General features: G+C 40.5%; 1 protein-coding gene across 1 annotated transcript in view; it reads right to left on the bottom strand.

Annotated features, from left to right (window-relative positions):
* Positions 1-15,722, bottom strand: part of WARS2 (tryptophanyl tRNA synthetase 2, mitochondrial) — a 64,491-nt gene extending 48,769 nt beyond the window's left edge. Inside the window, exon 1 of the mRNA XM_081111780.1 lies at positions 15,579-15,722. Coding sequence (XP_080967906.1) covers positions 15,579-15,713 — 135 coding nt within the window. The 5' untranslated portion in view covers positions 15,714-15,722. The remainder of the gene's footprint in view (positions 1-15,578) is intronic.
* Between the last annotated feature and the right edge of the window lie 2,177 nt (positions 15,723-17,899).

The raw sequence follows: 17,899 nt of genomic DNA, 5'->3' as shown, positions 1-17,899 counted from the left end.
AGACTGGACCAAGTGCCTCAAGCCTTTGATGCCCCTGACATATTATTTTCTGGATGGTGTCCAGCAACCCAATGCAGAATAGCTTTTTCTCTACTGTATCCAGATGGCAAATGGAAGAGATCAAATTCAACAGTTTCAGGGCTAACCTTAATGGATGTGAAAGGCTGGCTTCTCTACCAGCTTTTCAGGGATCTACAATACAAAAAAGGCCTTTGAACAAAGAGACAAATAATTGGCTTCCCCCAAACCCCCTCTCTTCAAAACTAAACCATGGATGTGGTAATCTGGTTCAAATCCATCTTCTGGTTGAAAAGGACAGCCAAATATCTGATCAGTTCTAATCACGGACACTCTCGTGACACTTTCTTTTCTTTTATTTTTTTTTTTAAAACAGTTTTACAGTTTTAATGCATTTTAAATTAGGAAGGGAACGAAAGGCTCTCATGATACTTTCTGTGAAGTTCAGATGGCTGTTATTCTTAATATTCTGGACAGCATTTTCCTCCCTTCAGGCAAATATTTTCAATCTTCCTCTATTTCCTCCAAAACTTTAATAATAATTATACACACACACACACACACATACGTATATATACACACACCAATATATACATGTTCCTAAATGTTTTAGCAGCAGCACCTTATAGTAAGATTTCACATCCCCACTAAGAGCTGAATTTCAGAATGGGCTAGCATGAGTCTTACACATTTGAATTATTGTATAAGCATAGACTAGGACTTCACTATAAAGCCATTTGTGCAGGAAGGAATAAGGTAGGAAGGTCTACCTCACTCTTCAGGCTTATTAAAGTTCCAGAAATACCTCATTATAAAACAATGTCACATGAAAGTCTTATTGTGTAGATCATAAGATGGGCTGTGTAATGAGTAAGTGGTAGAGGAGGCAACCATGAGGAGGAGGGCTCAGTATTTGAAAGAAGGGTACAAGTTTAACCTCTGTGAGTCAGCAAAACAGAAATAAGGTGATTTAAAGTAGGAGTTCTTAACCTAGGACAGTGATGGCGAACCTATGACACGCGTGTCAGAGGTGACAGGTGAACTCATTTTTTTGGTTGATTTTTCTTTGTTAAATGGCATTTAAATATATAAAATAAACATCAAAAATATAAGTCTTTGTTTTACTTTGGTTGCAAATGTCAAAAAATTTCTATATGTGACACGGCACCAGAGTTAAGTTAGGGTTTTTCAAAATGCTGACACACCGAGCTCAAAAGGTTCGCCATCACTGGGCGAGGATGATGAAATTGTACACAAAGTTTTGAGAGTTTATGTACATATTTTTCTAGGTAGAAGGTCCACATTTTAATCAAAGGAAATAGTGACACCGCCCCTCAAAGTATAAGAACTCTTAGGATAAGACTTAATAGAAACAAGATGAAGGACATTAACATATCTAAAGAAAGAATATGCCCCCTGGATGGATGGAAGCATAGAAAAAGAAGCTCCATTGGAAAAACCTTGGCCATGTGTTTAAAGAGCTGACCAAGGGAAATGGTGTGTTATAACAGTGGCCTGCAATACATAGCCCAAGGAGTATATCCCATAGTGGAGATGGAGCTTTGGGTTATCATAACTTGATTACACTGGCCAATGAGGTGATCCCATGAACATCCCTATCAAGCTATCTTATTTAATAATTGGGCTTCCTAAATAAATTTGCCTGCAAATAGAGACTATGACAATCAATGAGTAAAAGTAGCTGGTACTCAAGATCATTCTTTATTCATATATGATATGTCATGTGCACGTGTGTATGTGTGTGGTGTGTGTGTCTATGTGTGTGCACAGATACATGTGAATTTATCCAAAAAACATCTTCCTCACTTGGTTCCCAGGATGTCACCTTCTACTTTTTCTTCCATCTCTGGCTACTACTATCTTAGCTGGTTCTTCTCATCATCCCAATCTCTTAATGTTGGAATGCTCACAGACTCAGTACTTGGGCCTCTTCTCTTCTCTTTCTACAAATACTGCCTAGATGATCACACCTAATCACTTAGCTTTAGGGACAGTCTACACCAAGGACTCACAAATTTGTATCTCTATGTAGACCTCTCTCTTGAGCTTGGTCTGTATCTAACTGCCTACCTGGCATCTCCATGTAGATGTTCATAGGCATCTAAACTCCACATATCTAAAACTCAACTCCTGATCTCCACCCCTCAAAGTCTTATTTATTCCCTTTTCACTCTTTACCATCTCATTGTCAAATTCATTCTTTCTTGTTGGTCTGGCCAAAAACCTGGGAATTATTCTTGACTCTTTCCTATCTTTCATCCTACATCTAATCAATTTTTTAAAAATCTTGTTGGGTCTACATCCTTTAAAAAATAAATATCCAGAATCTGACCACTTCTCATGAAATCATCTTCACTGCTCATCCAAGTCCAAGCCACCGTCATCTCTCACTTGAATCTTGTATTAGGTCCTAACTGGTCTCCTTGCTCCGCTATTCTATTTTTTCACATAACAGCCAGAGTGAGGCTTTAAAACCTATAACAGATGATGTCACTCTTCCAAACAAAGCCTTCCAGTGACTCTTCAACTCTTACAATTGTTTCTAAAGTTCTATACAGTTGACTTCCTCACTTCTACTTTCCTATTAGCCATCTGATTTCATATCCTACTACTATAATGGCAAGCATAATGCAAAACCAACCAAAGTTTAGGGCCCCAGTTCCCTCCCCTTCTAGCTAGATAGGTTTAAACAACTCCTTCTTCACATATACACCTTGATAGCTTAAAAAATCTCAACCAATGCAGAATTTACCTATTAATGTAATTTACAGTCTCTAGTTTCAATCAGACTCTCAAATCTCAATACTGCTTATTGAACCCTTTTAAAAAACTTACATATTGCTCACAATGTGCCTTGTACTGTTCTAGACACTTATAAATATTAACTCATTTAATCCTCACAATAATCCTCTGAGATAGATGCTGTTATTGGGGTAATACTTAATAGAAATAAGATAGAGACATTAATATATCTAAGGAAAGAATATGCCCCTCTTTATGTGTTTTACAGATAAAGAAATTAAAACACAGAAAGGTTAAGTGAATTGCCCAGGGCATACTGCTAATCAGGGGTTGAAGTGGTAGAGTTTATAGCTCTAAACCCTGGCAGTTTGGCTTTTAACTTTTTAAAAAAATGTTTTTATGGATTCTAGAGAGAAAGGAAGGGAGAGGGAAAGAAAGAGAGAAACATCGATGTGGTCAGCTGTTTCCTGCACTCTGACCTTTTGGTGTATGGGACAGCGCTCAACCAACTAAGCCACACCAGCCAGGGCCTCAAGCTTTTAACTTATTTTTTTTAAGCTTTTAACTTTTAATTCATCTTACAGATGAAGAAAATTAGGTACAGAGAGGTTCAGTAACTTGCCCAAGGACATTTAGTTATCAAGTGGAAGAACTTGAATTTGAGCCCAGAGAGTCTGACTTAGAGCCCATACACTACACCACTAACCTATTCCATCTCCTTGGGACGTAAGCCCCCTAAGACAATTACACCCATCAGGTTTTGGAGTCCCTAGATTTCCCAGCCCATTCCCAGCAAACTGATCTAGACCCACAGCCACCTCTACCTCTCTTTCCCAGTCTCAGAGTTGATCTATCTCTCCTAATGTTCAATCATTTGCTCTGGGTTGCATCTCTTCCATTGCTTTCCATCTCTTTCCTGTATCTTTAGCCTATCCATCTTTACTTGCTCCTATAACCATGCTCATGCTCAAGTCTCTTCCATCCTAAAAGATTCTACCTCCAAAAAACTCACTGGGTCAGGCCATTCTTTATAGTTCCCTTCACCCTCTCTTGCACTTTCTTCTCATTCAGACTTCTGGAAAGAGCAATCTTCACTTCCTCACCTTTTATCTCCCCTATAATTAATCTCCTGCACTCATAACTTTTCTAAGTTGTTGTTGTTAATATCATTCGTGATATACCAATTATAAACTATAATGGATAAACTTTAGTCTATATACCCCTATCTTGCTCTTACTTCTTTTTCTTTGAAATTCTCTCTGCCCTCAGAACTCTTATATCCATACTCTAATGGGACTTCTCTCACCTCTGTTTCTTTTTTGGATTCTTCAACTCTGGTCTCTCTCCCAGTTTGAGCCTACAGTGGGTTAAAAAAACCCTGATTTTAAAAAAAAAATATTTTTCCCACTTTACATGCTTTTCTTGATGATCTTTCTGTATTAAAAACAAATTTAAGTGTTATTCAGCTGATAGTACTCCCATCAGTGGCCATGGCTTTGTTACTCCTTTTTGAAGAGACATTCCTTTCTCTCCCCATCCCTTTTTCACATGTGGTCCAAATGGAAGCTGGATGGCCCTATCTTCACATGGTTAGTCTAAAGATGGGCATTTGACTTTCAAGAAGACAGGTGACATGCAAGCCTGACCAAAAAGTCTTCTATTTAGACAGAAAAATAAGATGAGAGGACAGCTGTGTCTCTATTTGAGTCATAGATATGTTAATATATTCCCAATCAAAATTAAGGACACATGGTCTGCTGAAGAATTTCTGGTCCATTTTAGAATGTGCAAAACAATGTGGGAAATGTCATGTGGATGCTGAAATGTTGGAATTTCCAAGACATTTAAAAGATTTATAAGTACAATTCGTCCTTGATTTAACAAGATGTCTGGCCACTGTAGTCACAGACTTATCAGGAAGATGCTATAATCAAACCTCTTCCTACAGAGATGACATTCTGTGACAGTTCTATGATTATGCTTAGTTTACATCAGGTTTTATTAAACATGTAAATGATAAACTGGTAAGCAAGTATAATAATGAAACTTTCCTTACCAGTTACTTAAATTTCCTTACCAACTACCAGCCACTTTAAAAGAAGAAAATGTAAGTTATTTGTAATGTCGATATAAATTGTGCTTAAGTCACACAACTCCACTCTTATCATGGTGCAAAGAAAAATGCAATAGCATTAGGTTGGAAGCTTACAAATGGCCTTTCTGTCTATATAGTGTAACAGTGCAGTGAGACGTAGGGCTTTTTCTATATCTATGAGGACATACCAAGATCTATAAAGCAAAGGTCCTAGGCATGGTTTGAAAGGTTGCTTTAAAGGCACCCAAAATAAACAATTCAGAAAAATGGCAAAGTTAATGCAATAAGTGCACTTATTTCCTTAATGAGTTGAAGAAAGCATACTTTTGATTATAAAACAATGCCAGTTGTTGTATAGATAATACAGCACATTTATTGAACCAGTCTCTTGAGGCAAAACTGTCCTCAAAATAAAATCATCTCATCTTAATCTTTAACCCTATACTTTTCTATATTCAGAGGCAACAAGCTTTAGTGTAATATACAGAGGTAGGGAACTCCAGTATAATTAGCTACACCTGTGAAAAATAAAATTGGGGCTAGAGTAATGAAAAATGTCATTTTTAGCAACAAGTTGGAAATTCACAGCCTACTTGGAAAATCATTAAAATAAAATTGATATTATCTCCCAATCATCCAGATATTTGGGACAATAATGAGATCACTTAACTCTAGCAAATACTGAGCATCTTCTATAATTAAATACTTAAAATTGTATGGTTTAAATTCAACAATATGCCAAATGCCAATGGTATGTACTTTCCCTTATCTCAGTTTTATTTTTCACTGAATTCATTAACTCAATAAATACTTACTGAACTCTTTACAGGAATTCGTAGGCCAAAGATTTAAGTAATACCTCACTTTCTCACATGAATAGTTATCATAGCTAAGGTGCAACAGAAATAATTCTTCCTGCCCAGCCAGCGTGGCTCGGTGGGTGAACATTGACCTATGAACCAGGAGGTCATGGTTTAATTCCCAGTCAGAATACATGCCCGGGTTGTGGGTTCGATCCCCAATGTGGGGAGTGTAGAAGGCAGCCGATCAATGATTCTCTCTCATCATTGACGTTTCTCTCTCTCTCCTTCTCCCTTCCACTCTGAAATCAATTTAAAAAATTTTAAGAAACAAAAAACAAATAGAATTTTTTTTTTAAAAAAAGAGTTCTTCCTGCCCACCCTTCACTACTGGAGGTGGGCAGGGACATACTCCTGGTGAGGTTTGCCTGCTGAATGGCAGCCCAAGGCTGTACCTATGGAAGAAGGTATTTATTACAAACTGTTTCCTGCTGAAGAGTTCAGAAAGATCTAAATTTTAAAAAGAGCATGTTCTCCATCTGTCCTAAGCAAATACCTATAAACAGAGACACTATAAAGAAGGATGTGTTAATTTCTATAAGAAAAGTATAAAGTCCTATAAAATTCCAAAATGGGAGCAATTATTTACAGCTTCAGAAAGAAGTTTTCTAGAACCTACATATGAGTGATTTTTGTTTTTTGCCTCATTTTTAAAGAATGGTGGGATACCGACAAGGCTGAGAAGAAAGGCCTTTCCAAGAAGAGAGAGTGGTTTTAACAAAGAAGTGAAAGGGAGCAGCTCCGAGCAAATGTGGCAACTCTATGAACTCCAGGGCGAAGGATCCATGGACGACAGCCATGGCCTAGAAAGTGTTTTGGATCTGGACAGTGACAGGTCGTGAATGTGGGGCTACAAGGAGTCTAAACTTTATGAGAAGCCCCCAAAGGGGCTTTAAGAATGACAGCGCTGCTTTTGGGAGATTAATCTGGTCAGATTGATATTTTTGAAGGGACAGGAGAATGTGGATATGGGGGGATCAAAGGATTATTAAGATTGATAAGGGTGGAGGAGAGAAAGGTTGTTGAATAGAATTACATATAATTGGAGAAATAATCATTGTCAGGCATGGAGGACCCAGTAGGTACTGAGCACTGGCCAAGGGACTTTATATACATGGCAGGATCTCAAATCCACATAAAATTCCTACAATGTATTATTATTAATACCTTCTAGAGGAGAACACTGGGGTTTGGTGAGGTCAAATAACTTGCCTGGCAACACACAGTTCGTATGTGGTGGAGCCAAGTCCAACTGACGCCCAAAGTCACACACCTTCTGTTTTATCCCCTTCCTCATGGTGAAGAGCCGGTCAACTTTAAATGACAAGTATAATGTTCATATGACCACTTATCCTCTACACTTGCTTCTCTAGGTTACTGGGTCTCACAGCTTGGTGGCATGGGGAAGGCTGGGAAGGTGCCAGCCAGTGGAGAAGCCAAAGCTGCCTGCAGAGAAGGATTTTCCTTCACAACCATGATGGCCAGGTAACTAGTATCCACAGAGGGCCAACCTGGCTCTCTCCCCAGAACTGGCAAGGGCTCCACATAGTCTGGTTCTTAATATCTCCCTTGGGACTCCACCTTGATCCTGCACACTTACCCCCAGCCCAAGAGATCTCCTCTCTTCCAGCAAATTTATGAACTGGCTGCTCAGACCATTCTCCCCATGAGAGGACAGGAATCCAACTCGGGGATTTGAGTAAACAGCTCCATTTCCCTTCACCATTACATTCTCCTGCTTCCCAAAAGGGGCCTAAAGTAATACAGCCAGTAAAGCATGGGGCTGAATGAATATAAAGTAGAAGGGCCCATGCAAAGTCTCTGTTCATGGGGAGGATAAGGAACAGTTCATGAGGAGCCCTTTGATGGGTGTATAAAATAAACTGTTCAACACTGCTAAATTTAAAGCCTCAATAGCTTCCTAATTAATGTACTAATTGGTAATAATTCACTTTAATTCAATCAGTGAATTATAATGACAAGTATAATGTCCCTTTAAGAACTCTGGAATGAGAATCCTTTTGAATAAAATTCTTACTTAGCCCTTGCTAAAATGGCCCACAACACTAATTACTTTCATCTCTCTCCTCTTCCCACTTTGCACCTCTGCTACTTTTGAAGAAAGTACTCTAGCCATAAATCCCAATTAGACCCTAGATAGTGGTCCCCTGGTCATCCATCAGCTTCAACACTCACCACCTCCCCTCTGCCTGCAGGGCTGTGCACAGGTTGACCTTTTCGCTATAGAATGTGTATAAACAGAACTTCCTACATGCACCTTGGGACTCATGTGTTAAAAGCCCTTATTTTACACAGGGTAATCCTAGTGGCAGTAGCCAAATAGAGACATGGAGATAAATTTACAAGACAGCTTTGCTCCTTTCTCATAATTCATTGAGCCAAACAAGACTGTAGGAACAGCAACAACAAAGGATGATTTATAATTTCTGTTCTGTGTGTCACCATGGCAAGATACACAAGTGGCTTTCATGGAAGAGATTTAAAAGGTGCAAAGCAGTCATCAGCGTATTATCACAGATAATTTGTTTCAGAATTTAATATTATTTTATTATTTTTTAGTGTACAGCTTGGAATCAGGCTATCTGGGTTTATATTGACCCTCTAACACTTGCTAATTATATGACCTTGGGTGAGTTATTTAACCTCTCAGTATCCTCACCTATAGAACAGGACTCATATTAGCTCCTATCTCATTGGGTTATGAGGATTAAAAGAGTGAATGTATGTCAAGTGCTTTAAACCATGCTTGGTACATAGTAAGTACCCAATAGATGTGAGCTAGTATCACCTCTCCCATCATCATGTTTAGTAATAATTGAAATTGCAATAGGGTCCCCAAATAAATCACACATTCAACTAATTTTAGTACAAATAAGAAAATAATATCCCCTGAACTAAAACTTGAAGGAATACTGATATTTCCTTATTTAGATTCACCATCTTACAAAACTGGTTTTAAAAATAGGAAGACAATGAAAATTTAATCAGTGAGTAAAAATTTTAAATGACTAGTGAAATTTTGTATTTGTAATGAAGATTAATGGCAAACATGAAGTATTTTAAATATTACAATAAGAAATTCCACTTGAAAATGTTTTATAAGACCAGATTTGCGCTTTTATTTTATGCTTTCAAATAACTTCATGAAAAATCAACTATCACCTCAAGGACCTGGGCAAAGAAGCAACAGCCTGGCTGGTGTGGCTCAGTGGTTGAGCATCGACCCATGAACCAGAAGTCACTGGTTTGATTCCCAGCCCAGGTTGCGAGTTGTATCCCCAGCAAGGGGCGTGCAGGAGGCAGCCAATTGATGATGTTTCTCTCTCATCGACATTTCTATTTCTCTATCCCTCTCCCTGATTCAGGGCTCCATCCATGTGGAGTTGCCTGGCACTGTAGTCCCAGCCAGAACACCAGAACAGGAATGAAAAAGAGACCGACATCCCTGCACACTGCTTGGTGTCCTGGCCACGAGGGCAATGGATGGTGAAGCAAAAGTTGTGAGAACCAGGGTGGCTTGACTCTGCTTTTAGGAGACAGAGAGGCAATCAAAAAGGCAGTCCTTTAGCCACCTGAGTAGGTTCGAGAGATGCAAGGAAGACTGTGCCAAGAAAAAGAGCTCCAGGTGAATTTTGACAAATGACTGGAGGACCAATAGACCTCAGATGAAGGGGCAGTGAGAAGACCTAGATATGACCTTGCTTCGCTCAGTACACAGCGAAGTTAAGAAAAAGTGTTAAGCCTCCAACTGGGAATAAAAGATAGAGTATTGCTCAGAAATGATATATAGAGCAAACTGCAAATGCCTGAGCCGAGTTAAATTAAGTCAAGCTGGAGCCAATGGATCATCCCTGTGCCTATAAATTATCTCTCTGCATCTAGTGTCTCACACTGGCAGAGCAGCTTCTCCCCAAAAAGAGTAAATTCTTCTTGGGGAAATTCGGGAAGAAGCCTCGGGCCTCAGGGTGCAGTCTCCAGAAGAGAAATTCCTGAGCCCCAGTGGTGGCGGTAGAACGGAATCAAGAGCAGACCTGGAGTAAGTGTTCTTTATGAGGAGGCAAGGGCCAGGTTCATCACAGCAGTGACTAAATGAATCCATAAAATCATCTTGTGCACAAAGACCAGCACACTATGCAGAAGGAAGCTGTGTCTGGAGAGAAAGAAGGAAGGAAGGAAAATTGACCGCTATTATCTGAAGCACTTGTGTAGCTTTAGATAAATAGAATATATGTTGTATTTCACTGATAAAGTACATATATATCAAAGTAAATATTCCCCAACTACTCATTTACAGGGCAGCTCCTTAAAACGAACCCATCCATCACACGTGGTCCTGAGACAACAAACTCACTTGGATATTTAAAGAAGCTGAAGGAGTTTTCGAATGCATCATAAAAAATCCAAGATTGTGTGGCACCACCTCAGAGGCCCCTGGTTGGAGGGGCGTGGTGGGGTGCAGAGTTCAACAAGCAGGGTTGCCGCTACTCCTTCAACCGGAAAAGCTCTGCTTTTATCTGATTTATCTAATCCGGGTTCGTATAAGATTACATCGATAACACACCACTACTGGGCAAATGGGAAAAGCATAGGCAAGGGTGAGTTTGAATCCTGGTTCCACCACTTATCAGCTCTGTGACTTGAGAAAGTGACCTAATCTCTTAGTGTCTTAGTTTCCTTTTTTATAAAATGGGTAAGCCCGGCCCGCTTGGCTCAGTGGTTGAGTGTCAACCTATGAACCAGAAGGTCATAGTTCGGTTCCCAGTCAGGGCACATGCCCAGGTTTCAGGCTTGATCCCCAGTGTGGGGCGTGCAGAAGGCAGTGATTCTCTCTCATCATTGATGTTTCTCTCTCTCTCTCTCCCTCTCCCTTCCTCTCTGAAATCAATAAAAATATATAGAAAATAAAATAATATATACAGGATTGTTGTGAGAAGTAAATAATATAAAGCATGTATAGCACATAGCATAAAGCTTTAGCATACAGCAGGCACTAGCTGTTAGTTCCTTTTCTGAAAGACATAGGGATGTGTGTGTATATACATATATATATGTAGGCTTAAGTAATGTGTAAATATATAATTGTGCAAGCCTCTGCAGTCAGTTCTTCTGTAACCTGCAGTCATGCAACAGATATGCTGAGAAAGGATCTGGGGTCAGTGGCCTCAATTTCTTCAGCATTTCCTGGCTGTAGCTGCCATAATAGTTGCTGGCATAAATCCTCAGCATTGATCTACTATTCCGCCTCGATATTTTTAGCAGATACCAAGAGTTTTATTAACTCAAACATATTTTCTAAAGTGAAATATTATTTCTAAGAAGCTAAGTCAGTGCACAAGGAAAACCAACCTATACTGGTAGAGCATTTTAAACAAACGGACTCCAAGACTGACTGAGCTTAAAAGGAGTTTCAGAGTAGATCCATGCAATACCTTTATTTACCATTTAAGAAAACCACAGAGAGATGGAGAGACTGATCAAACGGGCACAGTTATCATCCAGCAAAATTCCCAGATGGCTACAGCAGCTCCTCATAGCGCTCCATGCTGATGAGCTCATGTTGCATGTTGGACAGACAATACAAGGCAGAGAAGAGCTAAGGATGAAGTCACTGGAAACACTAATGTTTAATGTCATTAGATCACAGACCTACAATAACAAATACTAATTGTAAAATATGGAACGGAACCCCATTTAGTAAATTTTACCATCCTAACTCCCCAATTAATTCGCTTTGTGACATTAGGCAAGTTACTTAACTAAAGTCAACTTCCTCATGATTTAAAAGAAGGTGCTAATACCTGCCATAAAGCATTGTTCTGAACAATATCTCTTCTGTGGTGTTCTTTTTAAAAAAACGATGTTTTCATTGATTCTTTTAGAGAGAGAGAGAGAGAGAGAGAGAGAGAGAGAGAGAGAGAGAGAGAAAGGGAGGAAGACAGAAACATCGATGAGAAAGAGAACCACTGGTTGCCTCCCACATGCCTGTTAGCAGGAGTTGAGCCCACAACCGGAAATCAAACCAGCAACCTCTCCGAGCATGGGACAATGCTCAACCAACTGAGCCACACTGGCCAGGGATTCTGTGGTATTCTTGCCAAAATCCATAACCCAGTCTAATATCAAACACAAACTGAGAGACGTTCTACAAAATAACCAATTCTCTTGAAAAGCGCCACGGTCATGAAAGACTTCAGAAGTGCCATAGATTGAAGGAGACATGACAACTAAATGCCACATGTACGGGATCCTGGATTTGATCCTGGACCAAGAAGAGGCTAATGGAAAAACTGCTAGAATTACACCAAGTTAATTTCCTGGCTTTGATCACTGGATTGTGATTATGTAAGAGGAACCTTGGTGAGGGGTATATAGGAATACTCCGCACAAATTTTGCAACTTTGTAAATCTAAAATTATTGTAAAATACTTTTACTTAAACAGAGCAATTTTTAAAAAGCCTTATTGTAAGAAAGAAATACAAGATCAAAAAACCTAATACATTGCCTATTGTTTTTGCAGGCATAATTCCTTCACCTAATGGCTACTACACTTGGTGGCCATTAGCTGTAGGCACAGTATATTAATACAGTATGGGCCAAACCCAGGTTGGGACAGTTAATAGCAAAGTGTGTTGTTCAAGTGTGATAAAATGAGGCCATTCTATATTTCAACCGAGTAATTATAAATATTCACGCAAAACTCCAGTAACTACCAATATTGCATTCTTTGCGCAATAAAATCTAAGTCAGTGTTTGAGAAAGTACGGAGTCAGTGTTTGACTAACGATGACAGGCTTTTCTTTACCTAATGCCAGCGGCATTTAAACATAACATGTCAGACCTCCATTCTGACTCTGGGACTACTCCCATCCTGTCAGACTTCAACAGTTTTCTGTCAGGCAACACCTGGCAAAATAAACCGCTTTCATGTAAGTTGTAGGCATCGCAAAATGACTATTGCTTGATACTCTGTTATTTCTGTTTCCCCCTCCTTTTTATTTTAAACTTGACTCTACATCTAGCCTTGGGGCGCAAAAGCCTGCCTCTGAGATAATTAAAGGTCCCCAATGGCAAGTTTATTACCCAAGATTTTGCTTTTTTAAGAAAACAAAACTACCGAGGAATCACAATACTTTATCAGTCATGGTTTCTAACAAAGGAGCTATAGCTCCACCACTTTTGCTTCTCACCTCTGGGAGTAGCTGTGCAGCCAAAACTATTAATAAGCAATTTAGCTGTTTCTTCGTTTTAGATAGGATCATCCATATGATAAATATACATTTCTTTCTATTATACTACTCTCTCTTGCAAAATAATTTTTGTTTTCTACAAAGGTTATGAGATATCATAAAAATGTCTAATGCATCTGGTTTAAGAATCCAATTCTTCCTTCACATATTTCTGCATCTGTTCACAAAATCTCTTTGACTTCAAAGGAAGCTTTTCAAGAGAAAAAGAAGATACACACAGGAAAAGTGGCCATAAATTTTTAGTAGTCCTTTTCTAAGGCCATTTTAATAACAGCACTGTGGGACAAGTATCTCTCTGAGACCTAAAATATCACAGATGATATTAATGACTATGCATTTATACGGAGATTTACACTTTAAAATCTTATTCTGGGTCTAAAAGTGATATATCTTCAATTTAGAACATATGAAAAATATGAAAAGCTTAAAGAAGAAAACTTAAATCACTTTTTTTTGTTTTGTTCATCCTCATCCCAGGATATTTTTTCCACTGATTTTTAGAGAGTTGGAGGAAGAATAGGAAGGAGGGAGGGACACATCCATTGGTTGCCTCCTACTCTCACCTCGGCCTGGGCCAGAGATCAAACCTGCAACCCAGGTATGTGCCCTTGACCGGGAATTGAACTGAAGAAACTTCAGTTTACGGGCCAACATTCTAACCATTGAGCAACACCAGCCAGAGCTTACATCATTTTTAATCCACTACTTAGGAAAACCTAGCAAAACAAAAACAAGAATGGTTGTTTCCTTCCAGTCTTTCTTTTTCTTCTGTGCATATATTTATATAAATATTTATTTACAAACATGATATTATAATTACACTGTTAATGCAATTTTGTATCTTTGTTCAATTGGTCTTTTTCAAAGTCCTTCAAACCATCATTCTTAATGACTGAAAATGATATGTAAATTTATGATTTTAAAAGATGCTCTCACATTTAATTCTTATTCTAATCAAAGCTAAACCAAAGGTTTGGAAACACTATTCTGTTCTGGGAATTCTACATCTTGAAACAATCTAGATTAACAGTTGATTAACTTCAAGATAATCTATTTGGTAAACGCCACTGAAACAATAGATGCTTAAGGAATTTTTTTCTTTAGCATTTATAATGATTTAGTCCCCTTAATGTCCCTGGGCAATTGTTAGTGGGCGGTAGTTTCTTTTTCTTTTTCTCTTTGAGTCTCTATCTCTCGTGACATCCTTAGCTCTTGTTTGGAATGAGAGGAAGTAGGGGTCTAAGGCTTAGTTACTTTGACGCCATAGCTTTCAACAGGCTACGATTAGCTATAAATAGAGTAATCAACCAATTCTGGTTCTACAGAATCAGGCCCTAGAGTTTCCAAGAGGGGAGTATTGGATTTATCTAATTTTTAATCAGTCCTTCCCTAACATTGCTGCCTGAGATTTAAAGTAACATTTAAATAGCTGTTTGGTTGATGATGAGCTTTCTGATATAATATCCTTCAGCCTCACAAGAATCATATTAGGCTCCTATCCATGAAGAAAACTTAAGGGCTGAAAATTAACAGATTTATGGGGTGATTGGAAAAACAAGTTGAACTTAAATCTTGGTTTTCGTAATTAATCTCATTGCTGTACTTTGGATTCATAATCATGAAGCCATAGATTTCCCAAAGCTTGAAAGAACATAAATGGGGCAATCGGTCCAAGCCTCCCTCCACCCATGTTCCTAAAGAGAATAAACCCTGCGAGATTCCTGGTGACTTGTCATGTCACCCCACTGGCAAGTGGCTGACACCCCCCTTGACCTCTGGTTTCCTAGCTTCCCGTGCAGCGCTCTTTCCAAACACCGCCGACCCCGCACAGCCTCTCCCCTGCGCAGCAGCACAGCCAATGCGCCAGGAAATCGCCCCGGCACCCCAGAACCTGAAGTTTCTTCCGAGTTCCCACGAGAGCTCCCAGGAGATGTATGGCATGAGCCTCCCCGTGAGATTAGACTGGGAAGACGTTCAGTAAATGTCTGAGTGAATGAAACACACACACACACATACACACACACACACACATTATTATTATTTTTTCTTTTGCCATGAGGGTAAACTTCCCAATACTGACGGACAGGCTGAAGGCCATGTCCTGCTCTCCACGACAGAGTAATGAATGGCCACAGCAGTGCTGCCTGGCCCAGGACAGGACCACGCACTTGGGCAAATCTCCTTTGGGGTGAAGGAGAGGAAACACCGGGAAACGCAGCGACATTCGCTCCAGCGCCGCGCGGCGCCGCGCCAACGGAAACCTCCCCATCACTAACCAGACTTCCCTAATTTCTCCTGGGCCCCAGGCTGGCGGTTAGTAAAGGACCGTAAGACCGCCAAGATACCGGAAGGTGGGCCGTCCCAGTGCTCGGGCGGCGGTACGCCCCTCCCACCCGGGGCGCGTGACGTCATCACGCATCCCTGCAACGTCACCACGCTCCAGGTAGAAGGGCAGTCTTAAGGGAGACGACTTTAGAAGAGAAGCGGCCGGGTACTCTCCAGAGGAAACCGGGGTGGAGGCGGGGGGAGAGAGAAGCAAAAGGAGGGAAGAAGGAAGGGGAGGCGAGAAGAACGTAGGAGGATGGAAAACGAGCGGGAGAAGGGCCAGCTTTGGTTACCTGGGGAGCAGGAGCAGCTTCGGGTGCTTTATGAAGTGCCCGGATGAAGCCCCAGCACCCACGCGTCTTCCGCATTGAGCGCAGCGCCATGTTGAGGAGGGCGGAGCTTTCTTGTCTTGAGTGACATCTGCTCGGAGGGCCAGTGGCTGTTCGCTGCTCTCCTGCTTGCTGCGCCTGCGCTCTTGCCTTCGGGGGCGGGTCGCTGGGCCCCTGCGGTGGACAGACCGGTCTTTGCAGAGCAGGTGGGGACGGGGACGGGGCGGGGCTGAGCTTCAGTGTTTCCCTTGGAGACCTCATCTTTGCACTGGCTTCCTGGAGGGAGAGGCTCCGGAAAGAAGGCTAGGAAGTTGCTTTGGGGACCCTACCCCCCCAGAGGCAGCTTTAAAGAAGTTTCTGTAGGAATGGGGCCTCGCAGTCCTGTGAGCAGCGAGTCCTCTGTTGAGACGTGTGTAGCCTCATTTCACCCGGGCTGCAGACACAGCCCTGAAGGGACCAAGAAAGACACGCATCTTTCTTTCGAGAAGTGTGCGGCCTATGGGGGAGCAGACACATACCCGATGCGGTGCTTGGGCTGTCACAGAAACCCACACCAAGATCCGGGAGGAGGGGTGGTCAGGGCGGGACCGAGACCCGTCCAAGGAGAAGGTGAGACCTGGTAGAAGCATTTTCCTGTTTTGAGTTCAATTCTGAGGAGAGTTAGCGCAGTGCTCCTGCTTCTGCTGATGCACCCCACCGCTTCCAGACATAGAAGACCGACATCAGTAAAAATAGAACGCAGAGATTTCGTCAGAATCCCTTTCTGCTTTTGTTGTATGTGTCCATTGAACAAATACTAAAAATGACCGCATTTCCAGAGGGAGAAGTAGGAGATAAATGGAATAAGGCTGCCCATACTCTTAAAGGAACTGGAATCTAACAGGTTAAACCAACATTTATAAATTAAAGCCATCCATTAAAATCTCATAAGAGTGGTACAAAGCACTGGTGAAGTTCAAGCATAATTGGTGTAATATAAGCGGGGAAGGAATGGTAGGGATGACGAGGGGGCGGGGGGAGCATCGAAGAAAATTAAGTCTCGTTCTTCAACAAAACTGGCTTTGTCTCTGTCAAATTTGAGGTGCCTATCGTCCTCCCAAATGCGAGGCCCGTTAGATAGATAGGTCTGTCTGGATCTCAGAAGAGAGGTCTGAACTAGGAGACAGATGGTCACGGAAACCAAGGAAGTCTGAGAAACCAGGTAGCGTTTGTGGAATAAAAGTCAGAGTAACCAAAAGATACTTCAAAAACCCCCAAATGTAGTAATACTGAAACCCAGGAAAGAGATATGGCCAGTGGAAGTGATGATCTTTAAAACGATATACACTACAGTATCCCTTGTATATATGCAGTTTTATAAAATGTCTAAATGTTTTGTACTCACATACCCAGCAAAGAATTAAAATACAGGGTGTTGTGTATTTTTTTTTTTAACAGATGTTATTAATTAGTTTCAGTGATCTTAGGAATTAGTAAGATTAGATTTATGACATCCTACGCCATCTGGATTGTAAAATAAAGCCTAAAAATAAGATGAGGGTTATAGCAGATAGCTGACGAAGGGCCTGCCTACTCTGTTTCCTCATGCAGCAATTTTCGTCTTTTATCTGCTCAGACTCACATGACTGGTATTTCCATGTGAGACATACTCCCATTGAAGAAGGTATATCAGAACACACGTGTAATCATTTCAATACCTGTATTTTTTTAGGTACATTATTTTCACACTTAGAAGTAGTAAGTTGTGTTTCCCACCATAGTGGTGACCTCATGACTTGAGTGTCCCTCCGCCAGCAAGGTTGCTCCTTGGACAGGACTATATTTTGTATTTTTTTTACATTTCCCCCAGCATGGAGTAGAGTGCCTTACATATAGCAGGCTTATCTTTTAAATCTAAATTTTATTTTGACCAAGTACATGATTAATTTTCACAGGTTGATAGGCTTTTAACATGCCAGAAGGGACAGCTGACAGCAGAAAAGACAATAGATCCATTAAAAGCAAGCTAGTTTTGTCTGCTTTTGTTGTTTTTTATAGCAGCATTCTGAAACCTTTTGGTGTTGGGGAAAGTATCACCAAAAAGCTAACCATCAAATAAGCTCACCATCTTGTTCTCTTCTAAGAAGTACAGTATATTCAGCATATTTTAATAAGGATTTTAAATGCTAATCCTGAACCTTCAGGAAAAGATGTTGTTGGGTGCATCTTTTAAAGAAAAAATATGTAATACACTTTTGAAA

This window comes from Myotis nattereri (assembly GCF_964212035.1).
Source record: "Myotis nattereri genome assembly, chromosome: 18".
Classification (NCBI taxonomy): Eukaryota; Metazoa; Chordata; class Mammalia; order Chiroptera; family Vespertilionidae; genus Myotis; species Myotis nattereri.
This window is presented reverse-complemented; position numbering and strand designations above follow the sequence as displayed.